This window comes from Leptodactylus fuscus, chromosome 2 (genome assembly GCF_031893055.1).
Source record: "Leptodactylus fuscus isolate aLepFus1 chromosome 2, aLepFus1.hap2, whole genome shotgun sequence".
NCBI classification, from domain to species: domain Eukaryota; kingdom Metazoa; phylum Chordata; class Amphibia; order Anura; family Leptodactylidae; genus Leptodactylus; species Leptodactylus fuscus.
Genome location: NC_134266.1, coordinates 119,374,056 through 119,395,746, shown reverse-complemented (window position 1 = coordinate 119,395,746; position 21,691 = coordinate 119,374,056). Strand labels below are relative to the sequence as shown.

At 41.2% G+C, this 21,691-nt stretch overlaps 1 protein-coding gene across 5 annotated transcripts in view; it reads left to right on the top strand.

Annotated features, from left to right (window-relative positions):
• The window catches only part of DLGAP3 (DLG associated protein 3), a 335,981-nt gene extending 315,723 nt beyond the window's left edge, over window positions 1–20,258 (top strand). For all 5 annotated transcript variants that reach the window (XM_075264490.1, XM_075264489.1, XM_075264486.1 and 2 more), the window contains 4 exons: window positions 2,422–2,849; window positions 16,597–16,688; window positions 18,762–18,905; window positions 20,013–20,258. In XM_075264490.1, coding sequence (XP_075120591.1) covers window positions 2,422–2,849; window positions 16,597–16,688; window positions 18,762–18,905; window positions 20,013–20,231 — 883 coding nt within the window. In that variant the 3' untranslated portion in view covers window positions 20,232–20,258. The remainder of the gene's footprint in view (window positions 1–2,421; window positions 2,850–16,596; window positions 16,689–18,761; window positions 18,906–20,012) is intronic.
• The last annotated feature ends 1,433 nt before the right edge of the window (window positions 20,259–21,691 follow it).

Below are 21,691 nucleotides of genomic sequence, written 5' to 3'. Positions count from 1 at the left end.
TGGGAAGCTGTAAATAGCATAAATACAAAGCAAATATCAATTTGCTACTTGCTACATTTTTGTATATTTGTTTGTTCTATAATTATCTTTCAGTAAAATATCAACCATTGTATGATCATTCTGACCCACAGAATAAAGTATATGTTATTTATAATAGTGAGGGCCATAACAAGGGATAATTGCTGTTATTATTCTACTCTCTCAAAAAAAATATTATTATTGTGCCATTATGCATTAAAATGCAAGTAAAACCCCAAAGAAATGTAATATTTCTTACTATAACCTTAGATTAATAACCTAACATCCTAATCTTGTTTCCAAAATTGGGTCCTTGTTAGCGATATCCACTGCACTGTATATAAGGGGTATTGCAGATGTGTCATGATGCCCTAAAACAAATCCAGCAAAATCTGTGCTGCAAATTAGAATTCTCACTGTACCCTATCTACTGCAAATGTATTTCTGTGAATCAAATGCTCAATACATTCCTTGATAAATGAGTTGGAGCTGTAAAAAAACTAAACAAAACGTGATTCCTTGTCTGAAACAAAAAACATGACGTAACGGCAGGATTAGACAGTAAATAATGTGCATTTTTGTACTATTAATTTTAAAACATATTGGGGAAGACTTATTAAAATGGTCTAAAATCAAAACTGTTTTAGTTGCCAATAGCAACCAATCTCACTGCAGCTTTCTTTTTGTATGCCCTGCCACTCTACCCGCTAGGAAATTGGCAGTATTGGCGCAAAACAGAAAACGTCACAAATCACACGATTTGTGCTCAAATTTGCAACTTCACCACTTATCTGGAAGGGGAAGTGTCATGGGCAGGTGTAATTGATCCCTGAAATCTATGCCAATTTGTAGATGCAAGATACACAGCCTGGCAAAGGATGTGCCTGATTTTTGAGGAGACATATGCCTCCTTATAAATGAGGTGCAGCCTCTGCCAATGCAGGGGATGTAGCCTTAGACTACATATGACTTTGTAATATGGACTAGGGTGGCCTTTGCATGTTGCCATCCGGTGTATACCCTATGCATGAGTCTTTTGTCTTTATGGGTTTTTATCTATGGTTATATCTCCCAAAGAAACCCAACCCAATGGACTACAATGACTACCGACCTGTAGCACTGACATCCCACCTGATGAAGGTCCTAGAGAGAATGGTCCTGACACACCTACGCCCCCTAGTGAGCTCCGCTCTGGACTCCCTCCAGTTTGCCTACCGGCCGGGCATTGGGGTAGATGACTCCATCATCCACCTTCTTCATAGAGCTCTCTCTCACCTGGAGAAACCAGGGAACACTGTGAGAATAATGTTCTTTGATTTCTCCAGTGCGTTCAACACCATTCAGCCAGGGATACTGAGGGCGAAGCTGAACCTTGGTGGTGTGGACCGTCACCTGTCCAACTGGATCCTAGACTACCTGACAACCCGCCCTCAGTATGTGAGAGCCCAGGACTTTGTGTCTGATACTGTGATCTGTAGTACGGGGGCACCACAAGGTACAGTTCTTGCCCCATTTCTCTTCACACTGTACACTGCTGACTTTAGGCACAACTCATCCAGCTGTTACTTACAGAAGTACTCCGATGACTCTGCTATAGTAGGCCTTATCACTGATGGCGACGATAGGGAATACAGAGACTTAAATCGGGATTTTGTTGAATGGTGCCAACAGAACTAGCTCAGGATTAATGCTGGGAAGACCAAGGAGATGGTGGTGGACTTTAGTAAACGGAGAGGTGCTCCGACCCCGGTGGAGATCCAGGGGACATGCATTGAGATAGTCAGGACCTATAAGTATCTAGGTGTGCTCCTCAATAATAAACTAGACTGGGCTGATCACCTGCAGGGACAGAAATAGACTTGACAGGCTGATCAGGAGGGCCAGCTCTGTCCTGGGGAGCCCCTTGGACCCAGTACAGGTGGTGGGTGACAGAAGGATACTGTCTGTGGTGACCTCCATGCGGGAGAACAAATCCCACCCCATGTATGGGACCCTGATGGGACTTGGCAGCACTGTAAGTAACCGTCTGCTTCACCCCAACTGTGAGAAGGAGTGCTATCGCAAGTCCTTCCTTCCAACCGCGACCAGGCTGTATAATCTACATCAGACCAAGCGAAGATCACTCCGCACAGAGAACTAATGATTATGAATGTCCTCCTCCTTTCTTCTCTGTTCCTAAGCTGCTATGGACTCCTAGTATATCTTTCTCAGCATATGTGTGTCTACTACTTCTGTAATATTTACTGTGTATTACCATGTATCTGTATTACTATGCAGCTGAAACATACTGAAATTTCCCCACTGTGGGACTATTAAAGGATTATCTTATCTTATCTCGCGAAGCAATGGAGATATAATAATTTCTCATTTTAATTGTTTTTTTTTTGTTTCCCTGTCTAACAGGAGGGCAAGGTTTAAGCGTTCTAACAGCGTTACTGCTGGAGTTCAAGCTGACTTGGAGCTTGAAGGTTTTCCTGGACTAACTGTCCCTACAGAAGACAAAGGTCTGCAGTTTGGACGCTCCTTTCAGCGACACTCCTCTGAACCCTCAGACACCAGCCAGCAGTACTCTGTTTATAAAACAGTTCATACTCAAGGCCAATGGGCTTACAGAGAGGACTATCAAATGCAGTATGATACAGGAGAAGAGCCCCGTCAGGAGTCCTGGATGGACAGAGGCACTCGGAGTCTCCCAGACTCTGGTAGAGCATCCCCATGTCACAGGGATGGAGAGTGGTTCATTAAGATGTTGCAGGCAGAGGTGGAAAGGATGGAAGGATGGTGTCAGCAAATGGAAAGAGAGGCAGAAGAATATGATCTGCCAGAAGAAAGTAAGTATTGACCTTTTTCGCTAAAATATTTCTTGGCTTAGGAAGAGGAATAATCAGTTTCAGGGATGAGGCCTTGTCAAGCAACATAAAATATATTGTAAGGGAAAATAATGAGTCTCTACAGGAACATGCAACAAGTAAGTGATGAAAGTGGCCTGCTGACATTACACACAGTGCTTTCTCACAGTACATAGCTTCAATGAGCCATAGCTTACTTACATATTTTTAGATTGGATATGAATTTTAGCTGCATCTACTGTATGTGATTATTCATAGAGAACATCTACTTATCATTCACAGAATTATGTGTATCTGCAAATGGGCTTACAGAATAAAGAAGAGAGATGCAAAACATGCATTTATAACATCACAGAGCAAACAACATTGGCAGGGAATCTCACATATATTGCACTGAAAGACCAGGACGCCATGTTACCAAAACACTGATTTGGCCATAGCGAAAACTGGCTAACCACATCCACACATTGCAGAAAAATGAAAAATCAAAAGGAAAAACTGCTACATCTGACTGCATGTATATATGCAATGACTGCAACGGACAACCTCAGACTGTAATGGCCAACAACAGACAAAATAGAAAAAATTATCGTCCGGCAATCAAATACTTAAAATGTAACTTTTACTTCATTGATATAAAAAACATAAACATGTTTCAGGAGCAAGAAAAAAAGAGGAACAGCTTACGATTTTCAGGACATGGTGTTGAGTCCCTTAGTCATAGCATTTGATGCTACATCAGACCAAACGAAGAGCTCTCCGCACAGAGAACTAATGATTATGAGGATGACCATGAGGTCTTCCTCTTTCTCTTCTGTTTTTCCTTAGCTGCCATGGACTCCTAGTATATCTTCTCTTCTCAGCTTATCTGTGTCTACGTCTGTAACATATTACTCTGTATTATCCTGTATCTGTATTACTATGCTGCTGTAACACGCTGAAATTTCCCCAAGGTGGGACTATTAAAGGATTATCTTATCTTATCTTATCTTATGACTAAGGGACTCAACACCATGTCCTGAAACGCGTAAGCTGTTCCTCTTTTTTTCTTGCTCCTGAAACATGTTTATGTTTTTTATATCAATGAAGTAAAAGTTACATTTTAAGTATTTGATTGCCGGACGATAATTTTTTCTATTTTGTCTATTGCAGAAAAATATCCTCAATGAAAATGCTGCAATTTTAACCCCTTCCCGCCGATGGCATTTTTTGATTTTCATTTTTCGTTTTTGACTCCCCTCCATAACTTTTTTATTTCTCCGCTCCCAGAGCCATATGAGGTCTTAATTTTTGCGGGACAAATTTTTCTTCATAATGCTACCATTAATTATTCTATATAATGTACTGGGAAGCAGGAAAAAAATTCAGAATGGGGTGGATTTGAAGAAAAAATGCATTTCTGCGACTTTCTTACGGGCTTTGGTTTTACGGCGTTCACTGTGCAGCCAAAATGACATGTCCCCTATATTCTGTGTTTCGGTACGGTTCCAGGGATACCAAATTTATATGGTTTTATTTACATTTTGACCCCTAAAAAAAATTCCAAAACTGTGTTAAAATTTTTTTTTTCTAAAAGTCGCCATATTCCGACGGCCGTAACTTTTTTATACGTAAGTGTACGGGGATGTGTAGGGCGTCTTTTTTTGCGGGGTCGGGTGTACTTTTTAGTTCTACCATTTTTGGGAAATGTTATTGCTTTGATCACTTTTTATTCAAATTTTTATCAGAATCAAAACAGTGAAAAAACGGCGGTTTGGCACTTTCGACTATTTTTCCCGCTACGGCGTTTACCGAACAGGAAAAATATTTTTATAGATTTGTAGAGCGGGCGATTTCGGACGCGGGGAAACCTAACATGTATATGTTTCACAGTTTTGAACTACTTTTATATGTGTTCTAGGGAAAGGGGGGTGATTTGAACTTTTAATTCTTTTTATATTTTTTTTATATTTTTTTAACTTTTTTTTTGTTTTTGTTTTTGCATTTATTAGACCCCCTAGGGGTGTTGAACCCCAGGGGGTCTGATCACTAATGCAATGCATTACAATGCTAATGCATTGCAATGCATTGCAAAAAAGCATCCTTTCTTTTGCAGGCTGCATAGACCAGCCTGCAAAAGAGAGGATTTGCAGACAAGCCTGGGAGCCTGTACAAGGCTCCCGGCTGTCATGGCAACGGGACGTCAGCCCTGGAGCAAGCTCCAGGAGCCGGCGATCACGGCCAAAATGGCGGCGCCCATGCGCCGACGGGAAAATGGCGCCTCCGGCGCCTTTGACCGCGGCGCCGGAGGGGTTAATGCCTCCGATCGGTCCAGGGACCGATCGGAGGCATTAGAGCCGGTTGTCTACTGCTTAAAGCAGTAGACACCCGGCGGCTATGGCAGCCGCCCGGCTCCCGGGCGGTCGCCATAGTTACAGACCCGACATGCGCCGTACTATTACGGCGCATGTCGGGAAGGGGTTAAAAACTGTTGGTGCTTATATAAATCGCAACATGCCAATTATACCTATGGAAATGCTGGCGTTTTCCATATCGATAAAATAGGGACAGAAAGTCTGTAGTTGAACACTCTGCGTACTTTCTGTGAAAAGCGCTGTGAAAAAAACGTGATGTGTTTTCTCCTGTGTTTTTTGGCTGAAGCTCGCTATGTGGGGTCTTAGCCAAATACAGCTTTTACATTAGTGAACTTTATTTGTTAGGCTAATTGATGTCATAGACTAAGTCTCATGTAATAATAATAATAATAATTTTATTTATATTGTTCCAACATATTCCACAGCACTTTACATATCAGAGGACATATGATCAGGCAATGTTTGACATTACAATGTGATCAAACAGTGAGAGTTAGGGCCCTGCTCGAGAGAGCTTTTGGAGGGGGAGGTATTTTTAACTCTGTTATAGAGGGCACAGCTTAGAGAGAACACTGATCCAGAGATAACGTGAAACCATGTATACATCTGAGGGTGCCTTGTGCCATGACACTGACATAAAATTAGATTTAACCACATGATACAAAGACTATATGGTCATTTTTTAAAATTATTATTCCATTTTATTTATGTAGCACCAAAATATTCCGCAGCACTGTACAAATCTGAAGGTCCATGTACAGACTAAATGAGATATTGCAGTGAAATAAATTAATTTGCACAATAGGAGTTAGGGCCCTGTGCGCAAGAACTTACCATCTATGAGGTAAACAGGGGTGACACAAGAGGTAGCAGTGCGGATACAGTGGACAGTTGTATTAAAAAGGTTAATTACACAAATAAATAAAGCTGTATGAGCCCTCACTAGCCAATGTCCTTTCATGTACAGATCCAAAGTGCCTAACAGAGTTACACTCAGATAAAAGCATCATATTCTGTGGGACACTTGTCAAACACAAGGCCCTCAAGCTGTATGCGGCCCTCTGATCCACTTTATTTGCCCCGTTAGACCTCTCACTTTGTTCACTCAATTTGCTGGGGGAAGGATGGAGAACTTGGCAACGAGGCAGCACCAGTACAAGGATCAAAGAGCAAGGGTCATCAACCTGCAACATATCTTGAAGCCATATACAGTGCTTGTCAGAGGGAACTGCAGCAGCACATGGGAGTCGGGGTCATCTTGGCAATGAGACACAACTCCACTGGCAATAGTTACACATCAGTCCGTATTCTGTCTCACTTGGGGACACAGCACTTGGCGAAAGGAGGTGATAGAACAGGAAGGTGCTTGTCCATGTTTTTTTTTTTAAACACACATGGCTTTTAGGGATTTGTAAGAACAACACACTTGTTATTTAAAAAAAAAAATTGTGACAGCATGCCAGATGAAGCCGCCAAAAGCTGTCCTTTTATAAGAGCAAAATGTTGTACCATTGGTATTGGAAGAAAGGATTATTTTTTTATGGTTGGTCTTCTTGGCTAGTGCGGTCATCATCATCATCATCATCTTGAAATAAGTAAGAGTTGGCTCCTCCCTTGGCCCCTCTCTGAATCCAAAGGAGAGTCCTCATCCTCTTCTCCTCCTTGGTGATCAAGAGATGGTAGCTGTATATGTTTATGGTATATGTTTTTTGAAAGTAGACAACCTGAAGATTACAATTGTCTTAATAGGTCATCAATAGCCACATCCACCTTCATGCAACTTTGTGACAAACACAAATAATTTTTTGAAAAAATGCACTAAAACACATATTTGCACCTAAAACTCATGTTCAATCTCAGATTCATATACAAAATGCATTTAAAATAATAGCTTAAGGTGTAGACAATGTGTATATATAAGATAAGATAAAATAAGATAAGATAATCCTTTAATAGTCCCACCTTGGGGAAATTTCAGCTATATGTACTGCAAACACCAACTACAAGAGCTCAGACCCCCCAAAAACCCTACGGGAGCTTTCACAAGGAGTAAACGCTCCACTCATTCTGAACGTAAAACTCGCTCAGAGTGAGCGGCGTTAAAAAAGATCCCATTGATTTCTATGGGTGGCGGCATATGCGTGCTCCCCATTGAAATCAATGGGAGGCTTTTTTACCTATTGCTTTCAATGTGATATGCATTTTACGTTCAGAATGAGCAGAACGTTTACTCCATGTGAAGGCTCCCTAATACAGAAGACAAGCAGGAGTTTGCTGTTTTTCACTAATATGTTAAAAATCTATACTGCACCTACCAAACTGTGACTGTGATACCAAAATCTAACTTTTTTCAGCTTGCACAGCATACCGTATATAAAAACACAATTTAATAGTTCATATATACAACCTCCTTCATGCAACGTTGCGGCAAACAGAGATTGCAAGCAAAAATTGCACAAAAATTCAAATTTGCCACTAAAGTGCGGATCAAGCATTTCCTTTCTGCAAACAATGTACTTTCCAAAAAACTGCAAGATATGAGGAATTCATACATACCACACATGTATATATTTACAGGGGTGGGTGTTAAAGAATCGCCAAAATCGCAGAAATGCGACATCCCATTTTGTGCATGCAAATTAAATAGGACTTTACATAAAAATGTTATCTTCCATCCCCCTATAAAAATTTTCGCAATTCATCTCTAGTTATGGGACGAAGCTGGCAAAGCTTCTGGGATGCCCTCAAGTTTACATTATTTCATCATGGTTGGGCTTCCAACTGTATCCACAGTCAGTGAGAAAGAATGTAGGTTAGTAGAGTGAGATGAGACTATCTGCCGAGTGTATCAGTTTCACTTTTGATTCTATGGTGTGCACCCTAGCTTGTAGAACCTCAACTGTTCTGCCCAAGATACCAAATCTGTGCGCCATGAAGTCTCCAGTCGCTGTGCCAGAGATAAGTCCCCCTTAGATTATAAGTGGAATAGGAGCTCCTGAAAGGAGAGGTCTTCTCCTTTCTTATGCAGTTATGGAGAGCTGTAGAAAGTAGAGATGGAGAACTCTAGGGTGAGAGAGTTTGGAGGAGGACTCTCATGGAGTAAAGGTCTGTGTTTGTAGTCCAACTTCATTTCTCACATCATGAAAGTGTAAGGAGCCTGCGTTGGTTCACTCACTAGGCAGAGGACACCCCAATGCATTAGCGATGTAAAATTTGTAAAAGGTGAAGTACAATAAATATACATTAAGAATTATGAATTGCCACTTTTTGGAAACTAGAAAGAGAAATGAACTGATTCTCTAAGGAGACACAGTTTATGCCTCCTATATTGAGAAATGTAGTTGAAAATGGCAAAAATTGTGGCACAGCTCTACAACTGCTCATATTAAGCATATGTTTTCCACCAACACCAGTTCTATGCATCCTTCAATAGGCACCGCTCCACTTATTCTGGTGGAGTTGGATTTTTTTTTGCTAGTTACAATGACATTAACAAACAATGGGCCAGATTTATTATTGAATCTATACCAGATTTTCACCATCATTGTAAAGAGATTTACAGCTTCCAGTAGCTCTTGCATACTTTTGTGTGTAAGTATTTGTAATATGTATGTTAGTTATTACCGTATTTTTCGGACTAAAAATTTTTGGGGAAAAGAAGGGTGCGTCTTATAGTCTGAAGGTGGCGCCTGGCATCCGCTGTAATAGAGAGGCGGATGCCGGGGAGGGATAGACACCGGGGCCTGAGACATCGCTGCGCTCCTCTGCCCCGCATGAAGCCAGCAGCGGCAGGGGCTCCTCCGTGCAGGGGAGAGGATCGTAGCGATGTCTCAGGCCCCGGTGTCTATCCCTCCCCGGCATCCGCCTCTCTAGTACAGCGGATGCCGGGTCAGTATCAGCGGCCCCTTCTCCCCCGGGGCCGGTCCCCACCGGCCCCGTACCTGTAGAGTTGCAGGCCGGCTCCTGCGCGGCGATATCGCAGGAGCCGACCTGTTCGGGTGACAGCCGGGAGCCTAATGAGGCTCCCGGGCCTGTCACTGCTATATATTAGTATTGCGGCTGGTCTCTATGACCAGCCGTAATACTAATAGACAGAATGTCCCATAGACGGCAATACAGTTGTATTGCCGTCTATGGGACTTGCGATCAAGTGACCGCAGGCCCAAGCCCCCGGGGGGGAATAAAATAGTAAAAAAAAAAAAAGCTTTAAAAATATGAAATAAATAAAAGTTCTAAATCACCTCCTCTTTTTTTTTCAATACAAGGTGATCTAAGCAATAGATATCCCCCAAAATGGTATAACTAAAAAGTACAGCTGGCCCCGCAAAAAAAACTCTCTATGCATCCCCGTACAGCTGCAGGGTCACCGGTCAATGTGGCCTTGCAGCCTTGCAACTCCCATATATTAAATATTTTACCAGTTTTTGCTTCAAAATTTTTTTTCCCTATTTTCCTCCTCTAAAACCTAGGTGCGTCTTATAGTCCGAAAAATACGGTAGTTTAATTTTCTTTGATCTTCATTTATTTCATACTTTTGGTGACATTATGGGATCTTTGGAATCAGTTACTAGTTTATCATAGTCTTTATCTCAAGTCACAATGTTCTCAACTTACAATGGTTGTCCACGAATTGATTAAGATTATAATTCGGTGGACCACTGTAATCTAATTGGTGAGCAGTTCCGTTTAGTTTTTTTAGAACTCCAACTTAAACCCACCCACCCGACAGTAGAGAGCCTAGTTAGCATAGTGCATGCTAAAACTAATAGCACTGATTGTTCTGGAACAGTGGGACTACAGAAAAAAATTGCAGCGGCAGCAGAATGTCTTGGGTGTCATTGACGGATGCTTTCAACTTGAGGTGGTAAAAGGTCCTTTTTAATAGATATGGCACAAATCACCCAACTACTACCTTTACTTGATAAATGTGGACCACTGAGTAATTACATTTCTTCTAAAATGAAAGAGAAACAGTTCCTGTGAATTCTATATGTGACCAGTACTTGACAAGATCATGTTTTGATCTGAGAAGGTCATATTTGCACGTGCTCAAACATTTATTAGTGAAGCTTACATTTGCATAACAGAGTGCCAAATGTTCAGAATATTAAAAATCTCACAGGGTTCCCTTAGAAAAGAGTTGCCATTGATTGCATAATGTGCTTACTTCTACATGACTAGGAATGCATCAGAGTTAGCCCTAAGCATTCGCTCCCGGGCAGCCAATTAGCTGGTTGGATATTTGCAGAACTACTAATATGCAAAGAATAGAGATATTTGTTATGACAATACAATAATATATTAACATAATTTCAATTATTATTAACCGACAGGCTAAACTAAAATGAACACCAGGTTGTATCACTAAGAGTGGGAAATGTCTACAATGTTTTCTTATGATTCTGCACCACTTCATTTTTTACAACTTAAAGCTAGTTGACAAATGGTTTTAGTTAATTATTTTTGCTACAAAAAAGTTGCTTTACAATAATTTAGCCTTAATCTATATTCACACAACCGGTGTACAAAATGACTTTGGAAGCCTAGGTTCACATCTGCGTTGTAGACTCTGTTGAAGACTTCATCGCAGAGACTGCCGAAAATTAACAATAGAAAAAAGTCATGCAAGGAGGTATTTTTTCTCCACCTCTTTCACTTTGGAAACAGCGTGCACCTGGCAAACCCTGTTATAGTTAATGGGTTCTGCCAGTATCTGCCTGTAAACCGCTGTTGTTTCAGTTCAGCTCTTTGTGATTCAGGTCCCCCGAGTTTTTTCATGGCTGTTTTGTATCCAAGGGACGCAAAATATTAATGATCCCTAATAGAGATGAGCGAACACTGTTCAGATCAGCCGATCCGAACAGCACGCTCCCATAGAAATGAATGCAAGCACCTGTGACGCCGGCCGGCCGCCGGCAAAGTCAGTGTCACAGGTGCTTCCATTCATTTCTATGGGAGCGTGCTGTTCGAATTGGCTGATCCGAACAGTGTTCGCTCATCTCTAATCCCTAATAGTTTGGAATCTATAAAAGGATCTGTGAAAACAGCCAGAAATAGGACACGACTTATCTTTTGACGGGCTGTAAAAAGAGACTGTAAAATAAATGGTCATGTGACTAGCCCCATTCACATGTATTGAATTTAATGAAGCCATGTGAGGCTGTCAACATCAGTCATGTGAATAGAGCTTTACAACAGTTCTTCCTCTTGCATAGTGAAACTAAATTCTGGTCTGCTTTATATAATTCTGATAATGTATTTCGCACCTTTATAGATAGAATGTGCATTAGTTTTGCAGTGAGACGAATATTTAAAACTAGGCGATATATTAAGCCCAACGTAGTAAGCATAAATCTTCTAAAAACCATATGTGCATACATTTGGGGGAAAATACTGACTAAGGGTGCATTCACATATGTACAGCGCAGATTTCAGTTTCCTTCCAACATGGTGCACATAGCAGAGAGTTTTCTAAGGGATCGTTTCTGGCACAAGAGGCTTGGCAGCATTTTTCCTTCTGGCTACCTTAAAATTTCTTCAACGCCGGATGTACGCCAGGTCCTGTCTGAAGATGGAGGCGGCATCACCCATTGCAATCTATGGCTTTTGCTGTCCGTACCCCTTGCTTCTCAGCACTTTTATTTTGATAGCAGGTGGGAGAAACCTCTCGCGCGCTGTCCCTCTTCAAGCCTGATCCCCTGCAATAGTAGCAGCATGGATCGGTAATTCATTCCTGCTGTCTAACATACATCTGAGCTTTTGTGCAAGCAGCAGCAATTATTGCTGATCCCTGCTGCCTATTAGTGTAAGGGATGAGGACTTTGGAACAACAAGTGGGAGGAGAATGTTCCTCCCAATGCCCTCATTTATTGTATAATGCTCCTCAGTGTTCCCACCCACAGTATAATGCTCCTTAGTATCCCCTGCACAGTATGATGCCATATTAGACAATTTAGGGGTCCTGGTCTATTGGCCTGTTCGCCGCCTCCCCCCCCTCCCCCCCCCTGTCTTCCCCCCCTACACACACTATCTCTATACACAGATGAACGTGGTAACCTTCAGGTATATGGAAATTCCTCTAAAGGATGTGTCAGACTTGTGAAGGTCTGCAATTATTTTTCTGATATCTTTGCTGATTTACTTTGATTTCCTTATTGTATTAAGGAAATAGACAAGTAGACCCTATAACCCTGCCATAGGTACAGTGCACTGTCAGTTATCAAATTATGCCACATAGCCTATTAGAAACTTATAAAGACATGACATCATTTTTGGAAGTTCCCAAGCTATTTAAAAATACCAAATTACTTGTAAACTTATGAGCTGTAAGAAATAAAAGATAAAAGAGTATTATTCATGCATTAGACATTCTTGAAATACAATAGTGATCCTATTTGATCTAAGACAGGGGTCTCAAACTCGCGGCCCGCGGGCCGCATGCGGCCCGGCAAACAGTTTTGTGCGGCCCGCAGAAGCATCCTACGACGCATAATACAGTTTAGGACAGGTCCTACGTCAGCGGTTCTCAACCTGTGGGTCGCGACCCCGGCGGGGGTCGAACGACCAAAGCACAGGGGTCGCCTAAAGCCATCGGAAAATACATATTTCCGATGGCTTTAGCCGCTGAGAAGCCGCGCTGCCTTTGCAGCAGGGAAGATCCTAGTGGAGTGAAGGACCTGTGATGACGTCGGGACCATGTGATCGGACTCTGCTGTGGGCGGAGCTATTCAGTACAGTGCCGAGTTACACAGGAAGAGAAGGCTCCATTGAGTGGAGACTGGAAGGTAAGATGGAGGGAGGAGACAGCAAGTGTAAGCAAGGGGTGGGAAGGGGATGCAAGCAGTGTTTGAGTATGATAGGAGGGGATGCAGGCTGTGTGTGAGCATGATAGGAGGTTCAGGCTGTGTGTCAGCAAGATGGGGGACATCAATCTTAGGGCAGAGATGGGGGACATGATTCTGGGGGCAGAGATGGGGGGGACATGAATCTGAGGGCAGAGATGGGGGACATGATTCTGGGGGCAGAGATGGGGGGGACATGAATCTGAGGGCAGAGATGGGGACATGATTCTGGGGGCAGAGATGGGGGGGACATGAATCTGAGGGCAGAGATGGGGGACATGATTCTGGGGGCAGAGATGGGGGGGACATGAATCTGAGGGCAGAGATGGGGGACATGATTCTGGGGGCAGAGATGGGGGACATGATTCTGGGGGTAGAGATGGGGGGACATGAATCTTAGGGCAGAGATGGGGGACATGATTCTGGGGGCAGAGATGGGGGGGACATGAATCTGAGGGCAGAGATGGGGGACATGATTCTGGGGGCAGAGATGGGGGGACATGAATCTGAGGGCAAAGATGGGGGACATGATTCTGGGGGCAGAGATGGGGGGACATGAATCTGGGGACAGAGATGGAGGGGGGACATGAATCTGGGGCAGAGATGTGGGGACATGAATCTGGGGCAGAGATGGGGGGACATGAATCTGGTGGCAGAGATGTGGGGACATGAATCTGGGGGCAGAGATGGGGGGACATGAATCTGGGGGCAGAGATGGGGGGACATGAATCTGGTGGCAGAGATGTGGGGACATGAATCTGGGGGCAGAGATGGGGGACATGAATCTGGGGCAGAGATGGGGGGACATGAATCTGGGGGCAGAGATGGGGGGACATGAATCTGGTGGCAGAGATGTGGGGACATGAATCTGGGGGAAGAGATGTGGGGACATGAATCTGGGGGCAGAAATGGGGGACATGAATCTGGGGGCAGAGATGGGGGACATGAATCTGGGGCAGAGATGGGGGGACATGAATCTGGGGGCAGAGATGGGGGGACATGAATCTGGTGGCAGAGATGTGGGGACATGAATCTGGAGGCAGAGATGGGGGACATGAATCTGGTGGCAGAGATGGAGGGACATGAATCTGGGGGCAGATGAAGGGTGTATATGTAACTGGGGGAAAGATGGAGGGGGGACATATAGTTTACGGGTGACTGTAGGAGGATTATACAGTGTGGGGGCACATGAAAAATGAATGGGCGGAGTCAATATAAAAGTGGGTGGAGCTAAATTTGCCGCGGTGCGGCCCGCCGACTGGCTGGGATCTTGCTCTGCGGCCCACATGCTGAGTTGAGTTTGAGACCCCTGATCTAAGAGAATCGCAAACTGAAAGACATATACAGTATATGTACAAACATATGGGGGCATGCCTCTCTAAAGGCTATGTATTCAGGTTTGAATATGTTGCACTTAAACTTCATTTGAAAAAACTACTTTTTCAAAGAAATGGCTTTGTCTAAAAGTATGATGGTACTCTGCAATGCACTGTGGCTGGTTTAATCCCTTCTTGATACAGCCATTTGATGATATTCATTTTTCACTTTCCTCCTTCCAAAAGCCATAACTTTCAAAATGTTTCTGTTCACAAAGGTATCTTATGTTTTCTGGAACATATTGTACTTTGCAATGGTACTATTTAATATTCCTTATGTTGTACTGGGAAGCTGGAGTCGCCGACACTCATGATTTTTTTTTCCAACTGTAGTTTTTATTAAAGATTTTCAATAAATTTTGCAAATACAAAGAAAGAAAAAGATACAGCATAGTGCAAAAATTGTTGTACAAGGTATGCCCAAGGGCACAAGCAGAAATTGATGCAACAATCAATATAAGCAAAGAATCCAAGATAAAGCAAGCAAAATAGAGGGAACACAAGATAAGATAAGATAATCACACAAGATAAGATAATCCTTTAATAGGCCCACAGTGGGGAAATTTCAGCCTGTTACAGCAGCATAGTAATACAGATACAGGATAATACCAAGAGGAAAAGGAGGGAAATGACAATGGGGAGGGGCGACATACCTTCATAGAATCACAAATCATAAAAATGCATCCCAGGGATCCTATATGGCCTGGGACTCCTCCTCCTCATTATTGAAGAAAGCTGTCTGATACTACAAGGACCATGACTCTCTAATTGTAAAGCAAAGCACCTCAAGAGGGTTCAAGAAGGTCTAAAACTTATAGTATAAAAAAATAAAATCAGTATAAACCAACCACCTTTCCCTAGAACATATATAAAAGTATAAAATAAACTGAAACACATATACATTAGGTATCTCTCTGTACAAAACTGATTCACACTTCTAAAAACATTTTAGCCTTTCCCCAAATTTGTATAAATAAAAAGTACATCTGGCCCCGCAAAAAAGACGATTCTTTCTGAAATAGAAAAAAAGTTATGTGTGTCACAACATGGCAACTCCCAAGAAATGTTTCCACTCTGGGAATAGAAAAATAAAAAAGTTAAGGTGTTTGAAAAGTGAGGAGTCAAAACGAAAATCGAAAACTTAAAAATGGCTGTGTCAGGAAGGGATTAAATACAGGGTTGTATGAGTCTGTTTTGAAAGAACTTGACTGGCCTGCACAGAGCTCTGATGTCAATCCCATCAAATACTTATGGGATTAACTAGAAAGGTGTCTGTTCTCACAAATACTGTTCTGGATAAATGAGCAAAAATTCACATAGACAATCTCCAAAATCTCGTACAAAGAGCTGCCAGAAGATTGGAAGCTGTATAGCTGAAAAGGGGGCCAACTCCATATTAATACCTATGAATTTAGAACAGAATGTCATAACAGCTCCTGTAGGTGCCGTGTGTAGGTGACTCAATATTTTTGTCCATATAGTGTATATATAGTACTTATATTGTGTTATTGCCTTCAGGCTATGTTATAATTCTTCGTGTACAGTACAATGCACTGCTATTTTCTCAAACTCATGATTTTATCCAGATACTGTACTTCTGAGTAAGCTGCGTAGTGATATGGAGGCTTGATCCTAGATCTCCCTCCAGTGGTGCTAAAGAGTTATTACTCTTTTTGTTTGGGAAGCTGATGTTGATTCCATGTAAGAGAGTTAAAAAGCATAACTAAACTTTCAGACAACTTTTGATTTTTTGGCAGTATTTGTGTCATTTGTGTCAATTTTGTAATATAATTTATTAACAAATTTTGTGTGAAATTTTTTTTGTGAAATCCTGCACTGAAATGTCCTTTTTTCTTTCCCTTGTTTTCTATTGAGAGCTGTGTATGGCGTACAGGCTTCTATGTGTAATGAAGAGAAAATGGGTGGGGAGGGTCACTTCAAACAGTTATATCTTGGATATTATACAGAAGCAAAATAGAGAAGAAAGAAATGCAGGATTTCACAGAAACGAGACAATGTTTATTAATAACACAAATACTGCCAAAAAATCCAAAATGTTGTCTGAAGGTTTAGCTATATTAACTGAGGGATGTTAGCATATATTTTAAGATTGAATGTAGGCTGTTATCTAACTTTGTGAACTCTTCCTATATTATAGTTCTGGAGAAGATTCGTAGTGCAGTAGGCAGCTCCCAACTCCTAATGTCTCAGAAAGTTCAACAGTTTTTCAGACTTTGCCAGCAGAACATGGTAAGTGATTATTTTTTTAAATTGAATAATATAATGTAATTATAGTTAAAGAGAACCTTTTACCACCTCCACCATTTCAAGTTCTTAGGATATGTGAATAGGGGCTGCTCTACTAATTCCAGAGCAGTTGGAATTTTCTCTCTAGCCTCTACCATTTCTGAGCAACAAGTACAGGTAGTTTTGGTGCCTGATGTCTTATCTAAGCTCTTTTATGTAAAGGGAAAAGTGAGGTGGGGGAAGGGGGAGGGCATGATTGAGATCTCCAGTCGGAGGCAGCCAGTGTAAGAGCTAAGTATCACACCCTTTGCCTACTCCTGCCTGACACTGCGTATCTGACAGTACAGAAGAAGAAGCCACTAACTGTAGCTAGTCCTGCTCCCAGCTAGTAAGTAAATACAATTGTATCCAGTACGCTCCCCATAGAAATGAATGGAAAAAGCAGCCTATTCATTTCTATGGCAAGCGCGCGTCTGCCGGCTCCCATAGAAAACAATGCGATCTGCTTTTAGACGCCGCTGCTACGGAACGTTTACACGCTCCAAAGCAGTGAGCGTATCCGCCGTGTGAAGGGGCCCTAAAAATGACACTTTTTTTTGGGAAAAGGTACTTGCCCATGGTCTTTTAGAAACACAGTGGTTATACTGCAAAAAGCAATGGTTTTGTAGAAAAATTAGTCCTTTTTAATAGCTTGTAAGTGCTTCAGGCTTGTCATTTGGGAGACAAATTTGTGGCTGTGTGCCCAGTTGAAAAGCGATGAAGCACTAACTTTTCCAAAAAGCCGTCAAAATGTATTCCTTTATTGGAGCAGATGTGCCACTGCCAAGTTGATATTGCTAAATAAGCTGGTGACGCCATTTCATATAAGTAGGGAAAGACCTAGTTCCTACACGTAAGCCTGCTTGCAGATCTTGCACCTTGCCATTGATTTGTCATTCGGTAATGTACAATAAAATTCCCATATGGGAGATGACAGCATGTAGTTGCTGACACCAACATAGCTTTCTCAGCAGTTGCCACATCACTACCAGTGAAGGAGACGAATGAGATATGTTTAACAGTACAGAAAGGCTGCAGTAAGTTCCTGGTTACAATATTAGAGCAGGAGGAGGAGGAATATCCAAAAGCATGACTTAAGATCACATGAGATGACCAAGCTATGTAATCAAAAACTTATCTTCATTATCAGAAAGTACAATAATGCTATAGTTGCTAGAGGGGGGATATGAAACTATGGGGGCAACCTGGAGGGGAGGCATGAAACTGTAGGAGCAAAAGGATGGGGAACATGAAATTGTGAGTATAACTGTAGGGAGACGTGAAACTGTGTGGACAACTGGAGGGGGACATGGAAATATGGGGCAGGGAGAGGGAGAAAGGTTAATGTGTGATGCATGCAGGGACATATGACTGTGTGATGGTCATTATATTATATGAGGCCACTAGGGAGGCAATCTACTGTGTGAAGTCCACTAAGGGGCATTATAATTCGTGCTAGTCAGGTCAGTAGTGGTAATAGGGGGTCCACTCATGAAACCTTTTCACTGGACCCACCAGTTCCCTTGTTGTTTCTTTGTAAAAGAGCAGTGGTTGCTTGTGGGTGCTGTCCCTTTAGTTATCTTTAGGATATTGGTAGAGATAGCCAAGTGGTTCTCTTCAGCAGTTCCATACAGATAAATGGAGTGGTAATACGCATGCGCAACCGCTGATGCATTCACATGGGGAAACAAGAGAACCTCATTCCTACGATAAGTGGGTTTCTCAGTGTTTGAACTCCTACCATTTGGTGGATAGGTGATAATTTTTAAAACTTGACACATCCCCTTTAAGTAGACATGTTGGTAGTACATATTCAAAAGCAGTATTAGTACTTATGTTTCTTCTTCTGAAAGGAAGACATTTCAGCAGTGAATTGTGTATATTGCATAAGTGGGGATGAGGATGCTACATACAGTACTTTTTGTACTTTTTTGCAGCTTAAAATGTTCTTAAGGAGAAATTATTAATAGGTATAACTCAGTGTTATATATTATATGGTTTAAACTTCTAGTTAGTCACTTTACAAATTTTCTTCAGGATCCCACCTCATTTCCTCTACCAACCTCTCAAGACCTGGCTGGTTTTTGGGACCTCCTCCAGCTATCCTTTGAGGATGTGGGCATGAAATTTGCAGAGCTGCAGCAACTGAAAGACAATGGTTGGAAATTATTGGAATGCAAGGTATGATACTCTCAAAATGTGCTAGAACACTCATGCGTGCATAACATTACATCATATAATGTATGTAGATGGTTACATGCATATAAATAACAGTGTCACAAATCATGAAATACATTCGACTACATTTATTTTTTTTATTATTCTGTTTACACCTTTGGCAGAGATTCACAGGATCAAAAATTCTAAATTATTCGAAATGTGTTCAAAAATTTGTGAAACTTGTTTTCTCACTCTTGAAAAGGAGGCAAGAAAAATTGGTGTGGGCAATCTGCCAATACGTCATTATTTATATATGAGCCATGGTTTCTAAAATTTATCTGAGGATGGGTTCACAATGGCATTTGAATTACGTTTGTGGTATCCATCCCCGAATCCGCTTGAAACATGTGGAGAGAAAAGTCCTGCAAGCAGGAGTTTTCTCTCCACATTTTTCTTTTGGAAACCAGGCGGAAACCTGCTGGACCTCATTATAGTCTATGGGGTCCACAGGTTTTCCTGGATAACTGCTTTTTAAGCGGCTTAGCTTTCCTTATTTTGCGTCCACCAGCAAACCTAGCGTAAGTCTATAAAACCATGTTTTACAATATACACTGCTCAAAAAAATAAAGGGAACACACAAACAACACATCCTAGATCTGAATGAATAAAATATTCTCATTGAATACTTTGTTCTGTACAAAGTTGAATGTGATGACAACAAAATCACACACAAATCATCAATGGAAATTAAATTTATTAACCAATGGAGGTCTGGATTTGGAGTCATCCCCCAAAATTAAAGTGGAAAAACACACTACAGGCTGATCCAACTTTGATGTAGTGTCCTTAAAACATGTCAAAATGAGGCTCAGTAGTGTGTACTCGATGGACGTTGGAAATGGCTCTATATAGACAATAGGTCCGGGAGGACCCCCTATAAATCATATATTTATTATTTTAAAAGAATAAGCCTGGACAATCTATTAACCTTATTAAGTAAAACATTGTATCCACTGTATAGCAAACTCCACTAAGGATATTGTAACTTGCCGATTTGCTAAATGCATTGTATAAATGAATGATAGCATGGATTATTCTCATCTTCTGAATTCATTTCACAATTTTTAGGAGGAGAAGAAGCTTCCTCCTCCCATACCAAAGAAGCCACTCCGTCAGAAGGTACATCCAGTCAAAGATCGTTCATTGGATTCTGTTGACCGTCAAAGGCAAGAGGCCAGAAAGAGGCTTTTGGCAGCTAAACGGGCTGCCTCTTACAGGCATAACTCTGCCACAGAGAGTGCCGACAGCATAGAGATTTACATCCCTGAAGCCCAAACTCGACTGTGAAGAGGACAATGTACACTAACCTTTTGTATGCGCTGTATATAATAATATACATATATACATAGAAAATATTTAGAGATTATTCTAAGAAAAAAACAAAAACGCTGAAAAAATGACCACAGCTGTGTAATTTTGGGGAGGCCCTTCTAACCCATACCAAACAACCCCTTCATCAAAATCCCTCCCCTTTAAAGGGCAGAGCTAGTTAACCAATCAGTGCTGTCTCCATTGCAGAGGCTGGAGAGAATTGCTTACACCTCTAGCCTCATTCCCACCCCCTCTTCCCTTAAACTCATATGTAGCTTAAAAAAGGCATGCTGCATTGTGTAGCAGTACTGAGTATGACCACAAGTAAACACTGTGTCAAAGTCTTTTTGTAGCTCCTTTTAGAGCTATGTTTTAATGCATCCTGATGAGAGGCATTTATTGCCTGGAGGAAACCAAACAAGAAGAGATATTTTCAATAATTTTTATTTGTATTGGGAAAATCCTATTTTTTAGATACAAGGAAATACTCTGTATTGACTTGCAATGCAGTGCGTTCAGTATGTTCTAGGTAGTGTATAACTGCTTTGTGAACCTATGTACTGTTCAATGCATGTTTGAGAATACAGGTATCTCAATAGTGTTGGAAATAATCATACACAGGTAGGTTATAAGGGAATATACAGTAATCGGGCAAGAAACATTCAGTTTAGATCAATGGTATATAAAATATATTATTTATAGGAGATTTTCCAGTTCTCTTAAAATTGCTTGCTACAGTTGATCAAGATCCTATAGAGATGAATGAAATTTTAAACACTTCTTTATAAAAAAAAATATAGCCATCATTTGTGCCATTGATTTCTTTTATGGAGGAAGCACTGTGTGGCTTTTGGTGTATTTGTTTCACATGACTACTTAGAGACAAAATTACTTAGAGACACAATATACATCTTTCTAGAGTAAAACTAGCTAAGATCTGAAAAATGGTCTAGAATCTTTTGTACTGGAATTGCCCACATTGAGTATTTGATTCTGTTCTGGCTCAGTATACTTTAACTATGTAATCTTTAACTGTACACAAACTGTAACTCTCCACACAACACCCCAAGGTATGGCGATGTTGTGGATATCCTATCTGTATCCTGTCCCTATCTCTTCTTAGCTCATTAAGGATATGACAATTTTTTGTTTTTGCGTATTGGTTTTTAACTCCCCATCTTCCAAAAGCCATACTTTATTTTCCTTTTCAGAGTCGTATAAGGGCTTATTTTTTGCAGGACAAATTGTACTTCTTAATGGCACTATTTAATATTCCATGCAATTGCAATTATGCCATTTTTTACAGATTTTGTTTTTGTTGACTGGGCGGTAAAAATTATATGTTTTGTATAGTTTGCAAAATAGTATGATAACAGTGATCACAAATTTATCTGTTTTTTGTTATATTTTAATATCTTTCCAAAATGCAAAAATTC